Below are 17,136 nucleotides of genomic sequence, written 5' to 3' on the forward strand. Positions count from 1 at the left end.
CTGTACGCCGGCTCCCTCGGTCAATAAAGCGAGATGAGCGCCACAACCCCAGAGTCGATCATGACTGGACCTAATGGTCAGGGGTCCCTTTACCTTTACCTAGCCATCTCTCTGGTAATGTTAGTTTTGTAGACGCATGAGATTATTTTAAAGTGAAGAAATGCATTCCTGTTATGAGTTGCACAAGACACAGGATTGCAACCTCCCTGATTCAAAAGCCTTGTCTGATGGAATGTGTCACATTCTCAAATCCGAGCTCTGATCCTATCTGCAACCAAGGCATAGGCACTTTTCACACAAGTTTTAGATGGTCTTGCATTTTTTTCTGGATGAGGGATGACCAAATCATGTGATCATTGCATCCATTCGTTTTGGGAGGCTCTTTTCTGCTTCGCCTTAACCACTGTGATGAATGATGCCCCCCCCCTGTTTAAGGGGGGGGGTCCTTGTAATTGTTTGCTCTTCTGTCAGCACAGAGACTTGGCAATTGTAGTTCATCTCAACAGACAAAGGGCAAAGTTTGGAGTGGCAAGGAGCCGTGGGGTTCTTATCTTTCTTTACCTCCCCCCTGGGACTTTTGCATTAAGCATAACAGAAGAACCCTTTTTTGACATTCTTGCACCATTTTGGTGCCTTGAATCAAATTGAGGCCTTTTACTCAAACCATGCAGATTGCTTGCATTCAGTCTCTATCTACTATGTTATCCTGGTGGAGAGCAGCCTGGTGTCTAGACTCCCTTACAACCCGTCAATCTCATTGCTAGACAGGAAGATTATATCCAGTTTCAAGGGGGGACGGGACACAACTTTACCTCTTGGGTACATGGCTCCCTCAGACACCCCTTGGGGCCCACAAAGACCTTCCTCCTTTATCTCATTTTTTTTAAAGGGAGTTGGCCTGTTTGGGCTGTTGTGTGTGTAAAATTTTCATTTGATTTGGGATGTAGGGCAGAGTTCTTATCCCATTTGTGGGTTGGCCCTTGAGACAACTAGCAATTTTCATTCTCCCCCGCCCCATATCATGCATTGCTAAAGTGTCATCTGTTGTAGCAGCAGCAACAAAAACACCTTGGACAACTTACACGGTCATTTTGTTTGTTTGTTTAGAATGTATAACCCCCGCTTCCTCCCAAGAGGTGCCCAGTGTTTAAAAAGAGCTGTTGCAAACAGCTGTTATCCATCATGGCTTAATAAAGCCTCCATCCTCAGAGCGAACATATCTCTGTGGACCAGATATTGGAGACGTCCCTTGTCTTCATCTTCTGCTTTTGATCACTTGGTTGGCAGGTGGCTGGCACCTTTGGAGGGCACAGTGTTGGCTTCAATGGCCCTTTCCTCATTAGCCAGGCATCTCGTCGTAGTTTGACTTTTGTCCTTTTCATGGAAATGAAAAATCTTCTCTAGGCATTTTACCATTCTCTGTACCAGGGGAAGGGAAGCTTTTCCAGCCCGCGAGCTACATGCTAGATGCCAGAGGCAAAAGTGGCCAGAACAAGTCATGTACATTTGGCCTTTGTACAGTGGGCAGCCCTCTCTATCCTCCAAGCCAGGCAAGCAAGCGGGATTGTCAGAGTCCAAAGACACATTCCAGACAGGCAGAAACACTAAATCAGGACGTGAAACAAAACTGTGAAACAAAACAACAGCAGTGTTGCCTGCAGGGAGTTCCGAGGGCCAGGTGTTGAGGTCTTGGGGTCCACATCCAGCCCCTTGGGCCTGAGATTTGTCACTCCTGCTGTGTGCTCGACGCAAACCCGGCAGTGGTGCACCCACCAGGATCTTACGCTGCTGAAAGTGGGGTGGAGATACTTTAACCCTCCTCTCCTCAACCTCAAAAAAGGTGGTGTGGGGGGTGAGAAATTTGAGTGGCGGCTGAGCCTTCCTTTTCTGTTGCAGGACCTGGAGAAGGAAAGCGACACGCCTTTGCAGCAAGTGTCGATTGAGGAGATCCTGGAAGTGCAGCGAATAGAGCAGCAAGCCAAGCAGGAGTCGGAGAAGCTGAAAGTGCAAGCGCTGAAGGAGCGGGGCCTCTCCATTCCACGGGCTGATACACTAGATGAATACTAGGCATTCAGTCCAGACAATCACAGCAGCCCCCAAGATTGAATTAGCATTTAGGGCCCCCTCGCGATGTGCATTTCCCCACCAACACCTCTCCCCCCCCTTTCCCTGCGCCCTGAGTGCGAAACACAATTTAATCATGATTTATCATTGTTGCCGAAGACCTGAAAAGATCCCAGTGTTACGTAATCCAAGGTGATGGAGCAGCTGTCAACAATCCTGGCTAGGGATGAAACTTTTTTTTTAAATATAGTTTTCTTTCTTTTTTCCTTTTGTGACTTTGGAGGAGGTGGAATTAAGCCTCCCCTGACATGTAAATAAAAACTGACTCTGCGAACCCGGGTCTTGCTTAGGCTAGAACCCTTTGAGAGTTTTGTGCTCGGCTTTTCAACTTTTAGCTTTTCTCTAAAAGTGTAAAGCGAATTCAGTGAAGGCACCTTTGCCTCTTAAAATCTGGGCTGGTGGAGATTTTGGTGCCTGAATTGGAGGCAGGTGTGTGGGAAATCTGTGCCCTTCCAGAGGTTGGTAACTTGTGTTCAGAAGCTTGGGACTTAGAAATAAGAACCTGGACTCAGGCTATGTTTGTTACATTTATTTTAGAGTCCTTTCCTCTCGCACAGTTCCATATGGTGGTGTTCCTTTCAGAGCTCTCTGTGCATCCTGGGTCCACGCTTAACCCAGAGCATTCTGGGAATCCTGGTCTGGATCAAGCAATGGATCCTGCCATAGACATTGCAATGGCCTATGACTCTATCACCCCTGACAGTTGAGCCCTGGCTAGGGCTGATGGGAATCGTGGTACAAAAAGACATCTGGAGGACTCGACTATAGGTTCCCAATCCTCGCTTTAAAGATGTCCGCCTGTCAGTCGGGACTGCGCAGGCTTAATAACAGGCAACTAAGTGAATCTCTGAATATTAATTCCCAGTCATTGGTATTGGCATTGATCTTTTTGTTGGTTGAGATAGATAAATGGCTTCTATTCCTCTACGTGCATCATACATAGCATATCTACAAGGGACCTTCTGGGCTGCGTTCTCCCATACACAATTATAATCATTCAGAGGGGGAAAGTGGAGTCACACTTCCTGGGCCAGCCTCCCATTGTCCCACTGTGGCCTGGTCTGTGAGTAGCTCACAGGCTTTAAGGATAAATGTGGCAGCAGAGAGCCAACTGCAAGCAACCAAACTCTAAACCACATAGGGTGCCCGATGCTTTACAACAAGCTTCCCGCTTTAGAAGATGCCTTTAAAACATGTGACAGGCAACAGGAGGGGGTCCCGAGAAGCAAGCCCTTGTTCTCTCCCTGGGCACGATTTTTGCTACCTAAGCGGGTGGTTATTATTTATTTACCTTTTGTACACTGCTTTTCCACATGTGGAGTGGGACGCTGTGGGTAAAACCTCAGCGCCTAGGACTTGCCAATCGCACGGTTCGAATCCCTGCGGCGGGGTGAGCTCCCGTCGTTTGGTCCCAGCGCCTGCCAACCTAGCAGTTCGAAAGCACCCCCGGGTGCAAGTAGATAAATAGGGACCGTTTACCAGCGGGAAGGTAAACGGCGTTCCGTGTGCTGTGTTGGCTCGCCAGATGCAGCCTGTCACGCTGGCCACGTGACCCGGAAGTGTCTGCGGACAGCGCTGGCTCCCGGCCTATAGAGTGAGATGAGCGCGCAACCCTAGAGTCTGTCAAGACTGGCCCGTACGGGCAGGGGTACCTTTACCTTTTACCTTTCCACATGAATGTACAGTCATACCTCGGGATGAATACGCTTCAGGTTAAATATTTTCAGGTTGCGCTCTGCAGCGATCCAGAAGTAACGGAGCGTGTTACTTCCGGGTTTCACCGCTCGCGCATGCGCAGACGCTCAAAATGACGTCATGCGTGGAAGCAGCGAAACACAACCCGCTCAGTTGTGTGTTACGTTCGCTTCAGGATGCGAACGGGGCTCCGGAACGGATCCTGTTTGCATCCAGAGGTACCACTGTACGCGAAGCAGCTCAAAATGCCAATGAAAATGCAATAACAGTCTAATCATTTGGAAACAAAGCGGTCCATCTAAAAGTGGCTCCAGTACAGAAGGAGACTGGACAAAGAACTTGCCTTAAAAGGCTTTTTAGAAGAGGAACATCATCAGTAGGTGATGCTTGTTCTTTCCCACTTTGCAATTATGTGCCACCTGTGTGGTCCCAAAGTAGCTTACGAAAGATACTTCATTTCATATTTATCCTTGATTATTTAACTAATTTATAAATGGCTTCACAGCCTGAGGTCATCAACAAGAGAGAAGACAAATTCCCACAACTGTTAACACCATTTCTGCAAACTAAAAACAAAACCATTCCTACAAATGTGCAGTTAGTATTTCAGAATTATTGCGTCATATCTCGGGGAAAGCCTTCTGAAAACCAAACCCTCTTCGGTATTGTCTAAAGACCCTGTCTGATTTCAGCTGGTTGTTGAATTTGAGAGGGCTGGAGCTGCAACACTAAGAGCCTGATTTCTCTGCTGTGCCCCATCTGAGGAGCACAGTTGCTGGGCAGGCAGGCATAGGGCAAGGCAGTCCCTTAGCTATCCTTGGCCCAAGTTGTTTGGGGCTTTAAATGCTAGACACAAAACATGCACAGAGCAGCCCATGCAGCTCCCTCAGCAGAGGTGTTCCATGGTGTCGGAAAAGCCCATCCAGCAACCTAGCTGCTGTATTCTGCACAAGCTACAGATTCTGGGTTGAGCCTAAGGCAGGGTTCCCAAGCATCATTCTAGTGGTCCACACTGTGTCTCTGAAGTCTATGACATTTGAATGCTAAGAGAGCATATACAAAATAAGCAATAAAAACACAAAAATCATGCAGCATCCAGCACAGCGCATTACAATTGCTACCCTTTTTGTTGTTTGTTGGCATCTGTCTCAAGAGACAATGGAGTGTGCCTCCAAGGGTGGAGTCAAACCATTGATTTCATTAGCAGCACCAAAGGGACTTCCCATGACACAAGCCTGGGCAGTGTGTATGGAAGTCCTAGGCTGCCCAAACAAGACCAGCCCTCTTGGCCTCACAGATGTGGTCCAATGGAAAGCAGAGCAACATGTTTGGCACAGGTTGGCTGCAGGAGTTGCTGGAAGGAGGAGTACAAGGTGCTATCCAACCAGTGTGTAGGGTTCACCCCTTAGCTTTTCCTTCTGAAGATGTTCTGCAAGGCAGTGGAGGTTTAGGAACAGTGTTTTCCTTCTACATGGGCTGCCTTCCCAAGTTGATGAGCCCCATCTGCCCCTCAAAATTGCTACAACAGGCCAAAAAATATTTGTGGTTCATCAAGACACCATTTTTAAGTGGTCTCTGGGCAATGGTGTGTTTGTGCTTTGGGGAACAGCTGACCTAAGGGAAGACTCACCTAGAGCTCATTTCACTAATCTAATCTGGAAGTTGCCAGAACATTCCACCCCAATCATCTACGTATATAGTAATGAAGCTAAGCAGGTTTGGGTCTGGTCAGTGCCAGAACGGGAGGCTGCTTGTGGACCCAAAATACGCGGCTTTGAGTTTCCTAATGGAAGAGAGATTGAGTATAAAAATATTAAGGAATCGGTCCCCACGAAGCTTCTAATATTTTATAAGCATTTGAAATGGTTCTATCTCTTGCCTGCGTTAGTTCAAAAAAGCATTTGTCTAGGCTTGGTGAATATAGTAGAGAGGAAAGTGTAAAGATCACCTGCTCAAAAACCAAACTTGCGATCTTTGGGAAGAAACACCAGAGACTCAGACAGTCAACAGATGAGCAACCAGTTTGCCAAGTGACTTAATCTTAAGTACTTATCTCGGAAGTTATTTTAAAGATAAGGGGCAATAAACCTTTTCCAGCCTGAGGAATCTTAGAGGATAATTTCTTGGGAAAGTTGTGAATTCTGCCCCCTAGTGTGATTAGAGTGTCAGACTAGGACCTGGGAGACCAGGGTTCAAAAAACCTGGAAAACTTGTTTTCTAAATGTTGTTACTTGAAGTTACTTATATTGTGCAGGTGAAGAGAAAAGAACTCCTGAAAACACTTTACTGAGGAAAACAGTATACTAATTCAAGGAGAAAGGAACAGAGGGGTTTTGTCTTTCATACTTCAGGCCTTGTATGTAGCATGGAGACATTCAACCAAACCTATAGAGGAAAAACTCTCAAAACTACCCAGTATGCTATATCAGCCAAGGTCATGCCATTCTGCCTAGTTGCTAAGCAACACCACACCCCTCCTTCTCTTGGCTAGTTGACTAACACAGAATTAACCCTTAAGTTGTACACAAAATGATCCCTGCTGCTGTACCTCCATCAATAAGAAACTCCCAATACAGTGGTACCTCAGGTTACATACACTTCAGGTTACAGACCTGAAGAAACCCAGAAATAGTACCTCGGGTTAAGAACTTTGCTTCAGGATAAGAACAGAAATTGTGTGGCGGCAGTGGGAGGCCCCATTAGCTAAAGTGGTGTTTCAGGTTAAGAACAGTTTCAGGTTAAGAACAAACCTCCAGAACGAATTAAGTTCTTAACCGGAGGTACCACTGTATTGTTGTGTGTGCACATTATTTGGTCAACCCCAATGCATATGTTAAGCTCAAGAGATAGGCTTGATGTACAAAGCACATTTTCTGATATAAGTTCAAAGTGTTCCTGGTCCTTTTGGCAGCATTAAAATTGCAACTTCAGAATTTCCTATTCAGTTAATTTAAGCTAATGTAAGCCTTTGTGGCTATCTCCTCTGAGACTATGTCATTGGCAATGACTGGTGTCATACTCCTGGTGTCATATTGTCATACTCCTTATTGCCCACAAAGATAGATTTACAGAAATCCTGAGATGGAAGATCTCAAAAATCAAAAAATGAACTTGGAGAGACAGTTACAAAACAGAACTAGTTCTTGAACTCCCTCCACCCACTTTTACCTCAACTCCCTGCCCCACTTCCTGCTTTGTGTATCATCTTACTTGGCAAAGAGTTCTTGAGAACCTGAAAGCTTGTCACACTTTTGTGACATTTCATTGGCTCCCAATAAATGTATTGCCCAACTGTGGATTTGGAAATTTTTCTTCTTTTTATTTTATTAAGCTTACCCTCAAAAACCATCCCAGAAAAAAATATACTGACTTTTCTGTGACTTACAGTTTTTCCTCTTGCTCTAGCTACTGCAAGGATCTGTGCAAAAGTGCCAAAGGGGTGCCTTGCTTTCATGGTAATTTTATTGCCTTTTTGCCATATGCTTGAGTTGGTTTTTCCTATTCTTTATGTTACTGCTTTTAAAATAATCATCCTTAATTCTGGCTTTTATGTACTGTGATTCATATACATTACATTCTTAGTATTTGCAAACATGATTTGATTGCTGTGCACCAACAACTTTTCCATGCTGGTCTCTACAGTCACAGCAGCTGCTGCAACCTTCCAACAGTTTGACTTCACTCCCAAAGGGCTACTCCTCCTCCATTACCTCCCGGGACAGATAAGATGCCAACAACAACCAACCAACTTTGGGGAGTGGCTGGATCTTTGCAAAGATTTTTGACCCCAAGCAATGCAAACATGACCCACAAACCAAACAAACAAACAATCCTCTTACTATTGTGCCAAGCCATGGGTTGTTTCCTACTCATAATAGTGTCAGGAGTGCATGCTGGAGCCAGGCCCTGTGACCGGTAGGGCTTCGCAGGACTGGGGCCTTCCTAAGTTTGTTCTGGAGAGGCAAGGTGCAGCCACACAGGTGAGGCCGCTTGGTAACTCACTGCGCCTGGGGGCAAGAGCTAGGAAGGGATATAAGGTCAGCATTTCCCTTCGGCTCATTGCCCCAGCAACATGTTTCCTGCCTTGCTGTGTTTGGCTTCTTGCTTCTCAACCCTTAGACCCTTGACTTCTGGGCTCTCGTTCCTGCTGCCACCCCGCCACCTTGCCCCTGGTCCCGACGTCCTCAGCCAGGACTTCGATCGCGCGTAGACCGGACCATGACAAATAGCCCCAATGAAATTAATGGACCTAGGACTTCCGGGTTAGCGCCCCCGGCAATGGCAGATTTCCTCTGATCGGGAGGAATCCGCTCCGTGGAAATTAGGGTCTGAACCGCCACGGTGAAGCGGAGACCCATTTAAAACCACAGGCGGGAGAAGCCTGTGGACGTGGGATTCGTCTGGCACCTTTTGCGCCTCCCCTACTCGCGGGGAAACCCGGTTTCGGGGATCCGGAGCGACGTGGGGTGAGCGGCGCGGTGCTTCGAATCGACTGCTTCTTTCATGGAGTGAAGCCGCATTGCTGTTGCTGGAGAGCGCTGACTTTTTCCTGTGGACAATTGGACTCTAAACAACTACCCGTGAGTAGAACGGAAAATTAGATCTCTAAACATCTTAATTTGGCATCGAAACGGGAAGGTTTCAAACAGGAAGTCCGCCTTCCTCTTTTGTAAATAGATTGAAGCAAAGACGTTGCAAGCTAAAGCCTGGAAAGTCTTTTGTAAAGGATTAAATCTCCATCGGTTAAAATTACTAAACCCCCCTTGGAAGCAGGAGAAGAGGGGGAAAATTTTAGATCGTTTAAGCCTGCAGGAGAGAGAGTGAAGAAAGATAAATTACCACCGTTTCGAACCTGGGAACGGGCTGCCAGTAAGATTGACGGTTTGGGAAAGTTCATTGACTGTGAATAAAATGTATGTTGACAGATAGTTAAATAAGAGAAATATATTGTTTCCATTGTTTCCTTTTGCACTTAAAAAGGAGCAAAAAAGCAACTGAAAATCGAAACTAACTTTGTTGCTGGATCTGCGCTTAAAAGGATGGATACAAATAGAAATTGTTTCCCCTAGAGGGAGCTTTTGAAACTGTTGCAGGAGTGGAGCTGGGGAATTTTCCAGCTGCAGAGATTAAAGACCGTGAGAATCAGAGATTGACCTTGGACAAGAATGTCGACAGAAGAAGCCTTAGTGACTGCATTTTGCAAGACAAGTGCTTTATTGGAACAGCTTCATGAGAAGACGGATGTGATGATTATTAAAATTGACAATTTGGGACAAAAAATGACTGATTTGGGACAAAAAGTGAATACCTATACAGAAACTACTCAGGAATTGAATCTGTTTTGACATGGCAAGCTGTGGAGAAGACGAAGGAGAAAGTTGTTGTTGAACCTCAAGTAATTCAAGTGGAGAGAGCTCCGGCCTCACAGAGGCAATTTGATGAACATAAGCTGTTGCCTTTTACAATCGAATCTAGAGAAAACCAGATTTGGTGGGATGGAGCCCCGCTTGGATTGGAGAAGGAAAGTTGGATAGATCCCTTTATGCAGGGATGTTCTGGCCTTTGGGATCTGGATTTGGGTCAGGGGGAGATTGGCACTCTGAAATATCTTTTGGACTTTAGTTCTGACTATGGAGAATGGGCTGACCTGTCGAGAAGGAATAAAGACATTGTTAGGTTGGAGTTTCCCTGAGATCTACTCCTCGGTGCCAAAGGAAGGAAATTAAGAACAAGATCAGCAGAAGATAAAGTAAAGTGCATGTATAAATATGAAGAAGATCTGCAGAAGGGACATGGAAAAGAGTTAAGAGCCTCGGACAGAAGGGTACCAGGTTGATGGACCATATTGAATTGATAGAAAGGACTGACAGAATCCGAGACCAGGGAGAAGAGACGGTGGAAGAAGATTGGGAAAAAAGTTTAAATTAAAAAAAAATTATTTAGAGAAATGTTGCAAAATTAATGAGTGTTAGAAAAATGTTGGAATGAAATTATTTGGCTTTAGTAGAAATGTTATAAGGAGTTAAGTATAAATAGGTTTTAGGGTTTTAATGGTAAGATAAGGTTAAAATGTTTTTGTTTTGATGTATTGTGTCTTTTGCTTTTTTATATGTACTGTAATGTATTGATTTGTATTGTTTATTTTTTCTCTTTTTTTTTTACTTCTTTCTTTAATTCTTTAATTCTTAAACTTTTAATAAATATTATTTATTTTTTTTAAAAAAAGAAATTAATGGACCTAAGTTAGCAATGCCTATTAATTTCAGTGAGTCTTCTCTGAGTACTGGCTTCAACCCATTGAGTGATCCATGTCCACCAATTGTTTAGGCATGTGAAAGAAGCCACAATGCAGAAAACATACCCACTATCCTCCAGAGCCATAGAATGCCAGTACATTGTTCAAGCTAAGCTGGCCTTAGCAGGGGCAGTGCTGAGACCAGTGTCTGAACTGGGGCAATCTTCTTAAAGAGGGAGATGGAACAGGGTGTACAGAAACATGTAGAAAGACTGGCTAAAAAAGGCGCAAGGTGTGGAGCCCTGCATCTAATGTGACACAAGCAAGATCAGACACATTAATCACAAACACACCTAGTTTTGTCCTGTGCACTTTTCTGCTGCTACTTATTTACACCTGTCACAGAGGGAAGCGAATGGCAGCCATTCCAGGCAGTCTGTATGTGCACAAGCCAAGGCCTGACTTGGGGCAGGATGGCACCACACCCGCAATCACAGGAAGTTGCACCTTCCTTAACAGTTGCTTACGACCACAGGGGCAGAGCGCAGAAAAGGCACATTTTTCAGGGTGTAGGACCCAAGTGGAATGCCAGCTTTTCTTATAAGGCATCCACACCACACAAATTGTAGGGAGAATGTTTGACGCAAGTTATGGGTGTTGCAGACAGTGGCGGAGTTTCATGCTCCAGGACCGGGGCTGGAGAGCAGGTGGGACCGGAGCTGGCGCATGTCCCGGGGGTGGTGTGCGCATCCTGGGGGTGTGGCACGCCGCCTATGGGGGCATGTTGCCCAGCGCGGGCAGGGTGCAGCTGCGATGGCACCCCACCAGGTTCATGCTGCCGGGGGCAGTGCGCTCCCCCTGCACTCCTCTTCCTCCGCCAGTGGTTGCAGATCAGCAAATTTGCACCCAGAAACTAGTGGCTCTTCATCTAATCCATCTAAGGCATTTTGTTCTTGGACCTTTTTATTCCTGGATAAATGGAGCAGTGGGGAATGAGCTTTGCCGCAATCGAAAAAAGATAAGAAACTCATGTGATTGTGCAGAGGAACTCTGACAGGATTTTTGTAAGGTTGTCACAACTTGGAGTAACTGTTCGGTGTTGCTGGAACCTCTTAATGACCCTGGACTATTCCATTTTCACATTTCAGAAGTAGCACTAGTTGAATAGATGATACAGAAAAAAGAAGGCATCTGCATACCTTACCAGTCTGGACCGGTAATTAGACGCTTTGAAAATTACTTTTCTCCATGGTAGACATAGAATTTAAACTTTTTGAGTGATACATTCACACTCTTCTATTAGGCCAACTAGCTTAGAGTTCCAAGTTTGCAAAGCTTACATGCCAGGCCACAACCTATGTCAAGTTAATAATTCTCTCACTGGTTGTAAGGATAGAATTATAAGCAGTGAAATCAAGGGAACTTAAAATAGCTCAACTTGAACTGGATTGTACTGCGTGAGATTTTACCTAGTAGCTTCATGTATTCGGAGAAAGAAAAACTCATGATGTTAAAAGTGATGTTCTTCCAGTGACTGAGATATCCGCTGACACTTATTGCCAATAGCTTCAGCACAACAGAATGGCTTTCTCCAGGCAATACAGAAGTAGTCTTGGGGGGTGTGTGTGTGAATTTAATAAGCTAAGTAGCAGCTATTAGCTTAGGTGGCTTTAGCAAAAGTCAAGTCTTATATATTAAAAAAGGAGAATTTTTTTTTAAAAAAAATTGTCCAGTAGCACCTTAGAGACCAACTAAGTTTAAGCTTTCATGTGCATGCACACTTCTTCAGATACCAACACGGATACCTACCTGAATTAAAAAAGGAGAGTTCAAGCAGCAACTGTTACCCTTCAGAGATGTAAATGAGCCTCCACATCTGGGAACAATATATCTGAGTACCAGAAGCCAATGACAAAATAAGGACCATCTTCATCATACCCTGCAAAGGAGGAGCATCTGACTGGAAAATGTGGGTGATAAGAAGACTATAGTCTGTCAATTTTAGTGCAAAGGCCTTTACAATGGACGGCAGAGAATAAAAGGAAAACTTTCATCTGGAATCAATACAATACATTGGTACCTCTGGTTATGTACTGAAATTGTTCCAGAGGTCCGTTCTTAACCTGAAGCACCACTTTAGCTAAAGGGGCCTCCTGCTACCGCTGTGCCGCCGCAGCACAATTTCTGTTCTCATCCTGAAGCAAAGTTCTTAACCCAAGCGTATGTAACCTGAGGTACCACTGTAATGTAATTGTTGTGATATATCAGAACAGAAGACACGGTGGAGGTTGATCCATTGAGGCAAATGGGGCTCTACCCCACCAACCCTGGTCTCCAGTCCTCCAGGCCCACCTGTAACTGCATCTCCATCTCCTTCCTCCCTCCATCCAGGCAAGCAAGCAAGAGACTTTATGTTTCAAGGACATGTTCCAGCTAGACAAGAGCACATGAGGAGGAGAAGGATCAGGGCTGGTGAGGCGGGATGTGTCCTGGGCAGTGGCGTAGCGTGGGTTGTCAGCACCCGGGGCAAGGAAGTAATTTGCGCCCCCTAACCCGTGGATTTGCGCCCCCTAACCCGTGGATTTGCGCCCCCTAACCCTAACCCCCAGATGCTGCGCCCAGTGCGGCCGCCCCCCCCCGCACCCCCCACGCTACGCCACTGGTCCTGGGGAATCTCTTGAGGACCAGACAGAGGGGCTTGCTTTTGAGACACGTGTGTGTGTGTACGTGTGTGTGTGTGTGCCGAGCTTCTCCTTCCCTGCAACCCACAGCTGACTAGTGTGACCTCACTGGCGACTGCCTGCCTGTTCTCCAGGCGGGATGCTCTCTGCGCTCAACCTAACGACGGCGAACTACATTTCCCAGGATGCACTGGAGCGCAAAACTTTTGCACGCTCTCTCTCTCTCTCTCTCTTTTTTGGAAGAAGGTGGGTAGAGGAGGTTACATAAGTCCCAGAACGTTGACACATCGCTGCCCCGCCCCCGCGGGAGCGACGTCACCGGCCCGGAGCCCCGCCCTCGCGGAACGTTTGGTAGCCAGTTTCAGATTGCTACAGTCGCGCTCGCGTCCACGCTATTTCCTGCTGCCGCTGGGGGGGTGGAAAGATTCCTGCGCTCTGGCTCGCCGTCTCCCCCCCCCCCCAGATTCTTGCGTGGGGGGCCCCGGATTCCTGATCCCCTTAAACAAAAATAAATCCTGCTTGCGGGGGAAACGACGCACCGAGCCTCTGAGCTGCGCCTCCACATCGCAAGGACTGGATTTAGGATCTCTTCGTCTCCTGTTTCCTTCTCCCCCCATCTGGGCATGGTGCGCTGGGGAGGGGGGTGAAGGGGCTTTTCCTCAGCGCTGCTGACCCCCTCCGCCCCCCCATCCCTACCCCAGAGGGGTTTTACCGGCGCCGGAAAGCCTCCTTCCAAGGGGAGGGGGGCGGTGCGCGAGGCAAGGGATCCCTGGATCGCATTGCATTGCGGCTGTTGCTCCTAGGAGGAAGGAAAAGAAAGGCTTTGCTCCTTTTCGTCCAGCCTTTGCCCACCCCTTCCCCCTCCCCCTTCCCCATTTCCTCTACGCTCTTTTTTTTTTTCATTTTAATCATCTGTTCGATTTCGCCTCGGAAGGAAAAGGAATATATATGTATATATATGAATGACTATGCTGCCTTGAGGACTCGGATGCTGGCGGCCTCTTTTTAAAAGGGGGAAAAAATCGGGAGGCTGGGAAAATCACCTTGCAGGGGATCTTCGAAGAAAACAACTGCCCCTTCTGCCTCGTTTCCCCCTCGACCCTGCCGCCGCAGCATCACTCAAGCTGGAGCATTATGGAGCTGGAGAATATTGTGGCCAACACAGTCTTGCTCAAAGCCAGAGAAGGTAAGAGATGGGGGGGGGCGTGTGGTACAGGCGTGGGTCTTGCTCCTGGGTGAGGGGGGGCTCCCCTCCCCTCCCCTCTTCCCTCTCTCTTCCCCCAACCCAGAACTGGCATAATGGTTTTAGCAGAAAGTGTTTTCTTGTCTCCGGCCGTTCCTGTGTGGCATGGGGTTTCCTGGGTTTCCCCGGAGCGCCCAGAGAAAGCGTGTGCGCCCGTGGGTGTAACTTTGTGTCGGTTCAGGTAGGTCGTGCCCAGAGGTGGGAACTGGTCCAATGGCACCCGCTGGAGCTGGAAGGATTTGAACTCAGGCCTAGGCCAACAAGTGGAAGGAGGGGGGAGCCCAGGGGGCATCTGCAGAGAGCAGGTCCGTAATGGTGGACCAGCAAGAATTATTTTGCTTCCCAAATGAAAACGACCAGAGAAAGGAGCAGTATGACCCTAAGCATATTTCTTTAGATTAGAAGCAGGCTTCCTGGAGTTCAGTGGGGCTTATTCCCAATAAGTGTGTGCAGAATCATAGCCTCAATACTGTGACCATTATGGTAATTTAGCAGCCTTTAAAAATGGGGGTGGACTCTGTTTTATATTCCAGTCCCTCCCCCCCAATTAGGGTTTTTTTTAATTAATGGGGGTAGACAAAATTTTGAATTTGCCCAAGGGTTCAAATCCCGCTGCAGCCAAGGACCTGTGTGTATGCCTTATGCTAAAGTGCAGTCTTTTAGCCTCTGTACTCCCATCTGTAAAATGGGACTATTAAACATAGTCTATCGTCTTATAATGCTTTGCAAGGATGTGCAAATTAAAGACTTTGGACACTGAAAGCATACATCATCATCATCACTACTACTACTACAAGATGTTTTGGACATACATTATCATTATCATCATCATCATCATCATCGGTGCCCTTACTGGGCACCTTTTGCTAATGAGAGTAAGGAAGTGCATCTCGCTTTGGGGCCCACATAGCACACTACACCAATTCCTGGATCAGTTATAGAGCATCTGTTCTGCATGCAGAAGGTCTCAGGTTCAAGCAATTGCTGCCACCTCCAGGTGGGAGAGAACCCTGCCAGAAGGCATGGAGAGTCACTGCCAGTCAGTGTAGATAATACTGAGCCAATGGTCTGATCAATGGTCTGACTCAGTATCCATCAGCTTCCTATGTTCACGCATGCTGCCAGGGTTTAAATGACATTGGGTATAGGCAGGGCACATGCTTTACACAGATGAGGTGTGTTTCCGATGCTTCAAACTGGTGCTGATGAATGCAATGAAAATAAATTCTAAATTTCTCAGATAAATTGCGTCCAACACAGTAAATACTGTGTATATATACCTCTCTGTATATATTGCCATTTGGTGGTTAGGGATGGAGACTTCACATAGCTCTGCAGGTCAGAACTATGCTGCCAATTATATGAGTGAGCTAAATACTACCATGGCAATTAGAAAGCTTTACCTGATGCTCACAGCTCTGTCTAAAATCTTGGCATATTGGGAGAGAGAGAGTGTGTGTATAACCTTTGCAGAGCCCTTTGATTATTCCAAGATAAAGAAAAAACCCTAAATCACAGGGAAACAGGTGCTGCAAGCTTTATCTTCACCTCCTCAACATTGGTATTTATCTTCACCAAGATGCAGCAACACCAGCATGTTGATTTGGTCCGAGTATCCCTACTTCAGCAAACTTGCTGCATTGGTCATGTTGATATGTGTGGCGGGTCTGTCGGGGTTGTTCTTTTTCGGCATGCTCAGGGCAAATTCGGAGGAAGCCCACCCCTCTGGTACAAGGAGAACATTTTTTTGACCATTGGAATGAATGGGGCATATGATGCAAATGTAACTCATTACTGAAATAAGGGTTGTCCCTACATAACCTTTACAAAACAGAATATAAAGCAGTTCCAGAATTCCTAAAGGTTTTGTAATTGGGCTTCAGGCCTCTTAGAATGACTAATTTTGTTGGGAGTCAGAGCCATAAGTTCTGTCTGGTTACAGTGTTTCTGAAACAAGGAACACATTTTTTTCCAGGTTTGAAGGGCACTTTTCCTGGAAAGCCAAAATTTAATCCAGGTGGGAAGCATGTTGGCAGCATATGGAGCGATTGGAAGTGGTAGCCTCTGCCATGGGGTCCTGCCCTGAGTTAGATATATGAACAGAGAATGACGGAAGCTGACTTGCGCCAAGCCAGGCCACTGAGCCATCCAGTCCCGTATTGTCTATGTTGCCCCACGGCACACTTTTGCCCTCCAGATGTTGTTAGACTACAACTCCCATCTTCTCTGACCCTTGATCATTCTGGCTGAGACTGATGGGAGTTGAGGTCCAAAACCAGGAGGCCACAGTTATCTCCCCCTTGTCCACAGTGACTGGCAGCAAGTCTCCAGTGTTTCAGACAGATTTTTCTCAGGCCTGTCTGGAGGCACCAGGGATTGAACCCGGGACCTTCTACCACTGAGCTATGGACCGATCCTTATTTGTTCTACACAAATTAGAGGTTTCAAAGGACTGTGGGTAAGGCTGTTCCATGCCCGCCCATTTGGCAAATGGGCGATATTGTTTCAAGAATGTTTCATGCGCAACACATTTCCTATGCAGCTGTCACTTCCATGGAGGAAATTGCTGTAGCTAATGTGGCTGATTCTCTGAATATGCAAACAGTGGGAAACCTTGACCAGCAAAGATCACACAATAGGTACACATTGTAAAATGGATGTGTGTGTGAGAGAGAAAGACATGCACCAGGTGCAGTTTCATCCCCTGAAGTGATACAACCAGTTCCAACCTTCCCAACCATTCTAGCCAGTCTTAGAAAGGAGGGAGCTAAATTGTAGTTGCAAGAAAGCAGCCAAGTCTTCTTCTCAACCACCTTTGGAGGGAGAAGTGGTGTAGTTGGGAGGTTATCAAAGACCTGTAAGAAAGCTGCAAGGACTGTAGCTCAGAAGTAGAGCAACTGCCTTATATGCAGAAAGTCCTAAATTCAATCCTGTACATTGCCAGGTAGGGCTGCTGCCAACCTGTGTAGATAATGCTGAGCTACATGAACCAATGGGACAAGGCAGCTTCTATCTTCCTAAACAAGAGTGTGTCCTGAAAGGGAATGGGTCTATGTGCCAACATGCTTAGAGGCTGCCACTGGCTAACACTCGTGTTGCCTTGCAAATCGGAGGATTGGATTCCACTCTCTCCAAACCTGCATTTAAATCTAGTCTTA

The 17,136-nt window shown here is 46.5% G+C and overlaps 2 protein-coding genes and 1 long non-coding RNA gene across 3 annotated transcripts in view; 2 read left to right on the top strand and 1 right to left on the bottom strand.

The window, feature by feature from the left end:
- The window catches only part of LSM1 (LSM1 homolog, mRNA degradation associated), an 18,349-nt gene extending 15,951 nt beyond the window's left edge, over window positions 1-2,398 (top strand). The window contains exon 4 of the mRNA XM_083480793.1: window positions 1,897-2,398. Coding sequence (XP_083336919.1) covers window positions 1,897-2,067 — 171 coding nt within the window. The 3' untranslated portion in view covers window positions 2,068-2,398. The remainder of the gene's footprint in view (window positions 1-1,896) is intronic.
- Window positions 1-13,539, bottom strand: part of LOC310695879 — a 19,696-nt gene extending 6,157 nt beyond the window's left edge. Inside the window, exons 1-2 of the long non-coding RNA XR_014520328.1 lie at window positions 13,448-13,539; window positions 11,864-11,993 (exon numbers count right to left, since the gene is read on the bottom strand). This is a non-coding gene — a long non-coding RNA (uncharacterized lncRNA). The remainder of the gene's footprint in view (window positions 1-11,863; window positions 11,994-13,447) is intronic.
- Window positions 13,074-17,136, top strand: part of LOC310695704 (G protein-coupled receptor kinase 5-like) — a 79,527-nt gene continuing 75,464 nt past the window's right edge. The window contains exon 1 of the mRNA XM_083480540.1: window positions 13,074-13,921. Coding sequence (XP_083336666.1) covers window positions 13,870-13,921 — 52 coding nt within the window. The 5' untranslated portion in view covers window positions 13,074-13,869. The remainder of the gene's footprint in view (window positions 13,922-17,136) is intronic.

This window comes from Podarcis liolepis (genome assembly GCF_965112155.1).
Source record: "Podarcis liolepis genome assembly, chromosome: 16".
NCBI lineage: Eukaryota > Metazoa > Chordata > Lepidosauria > Squamata > Lacertidae > Podarcis > Podarcis liolepis.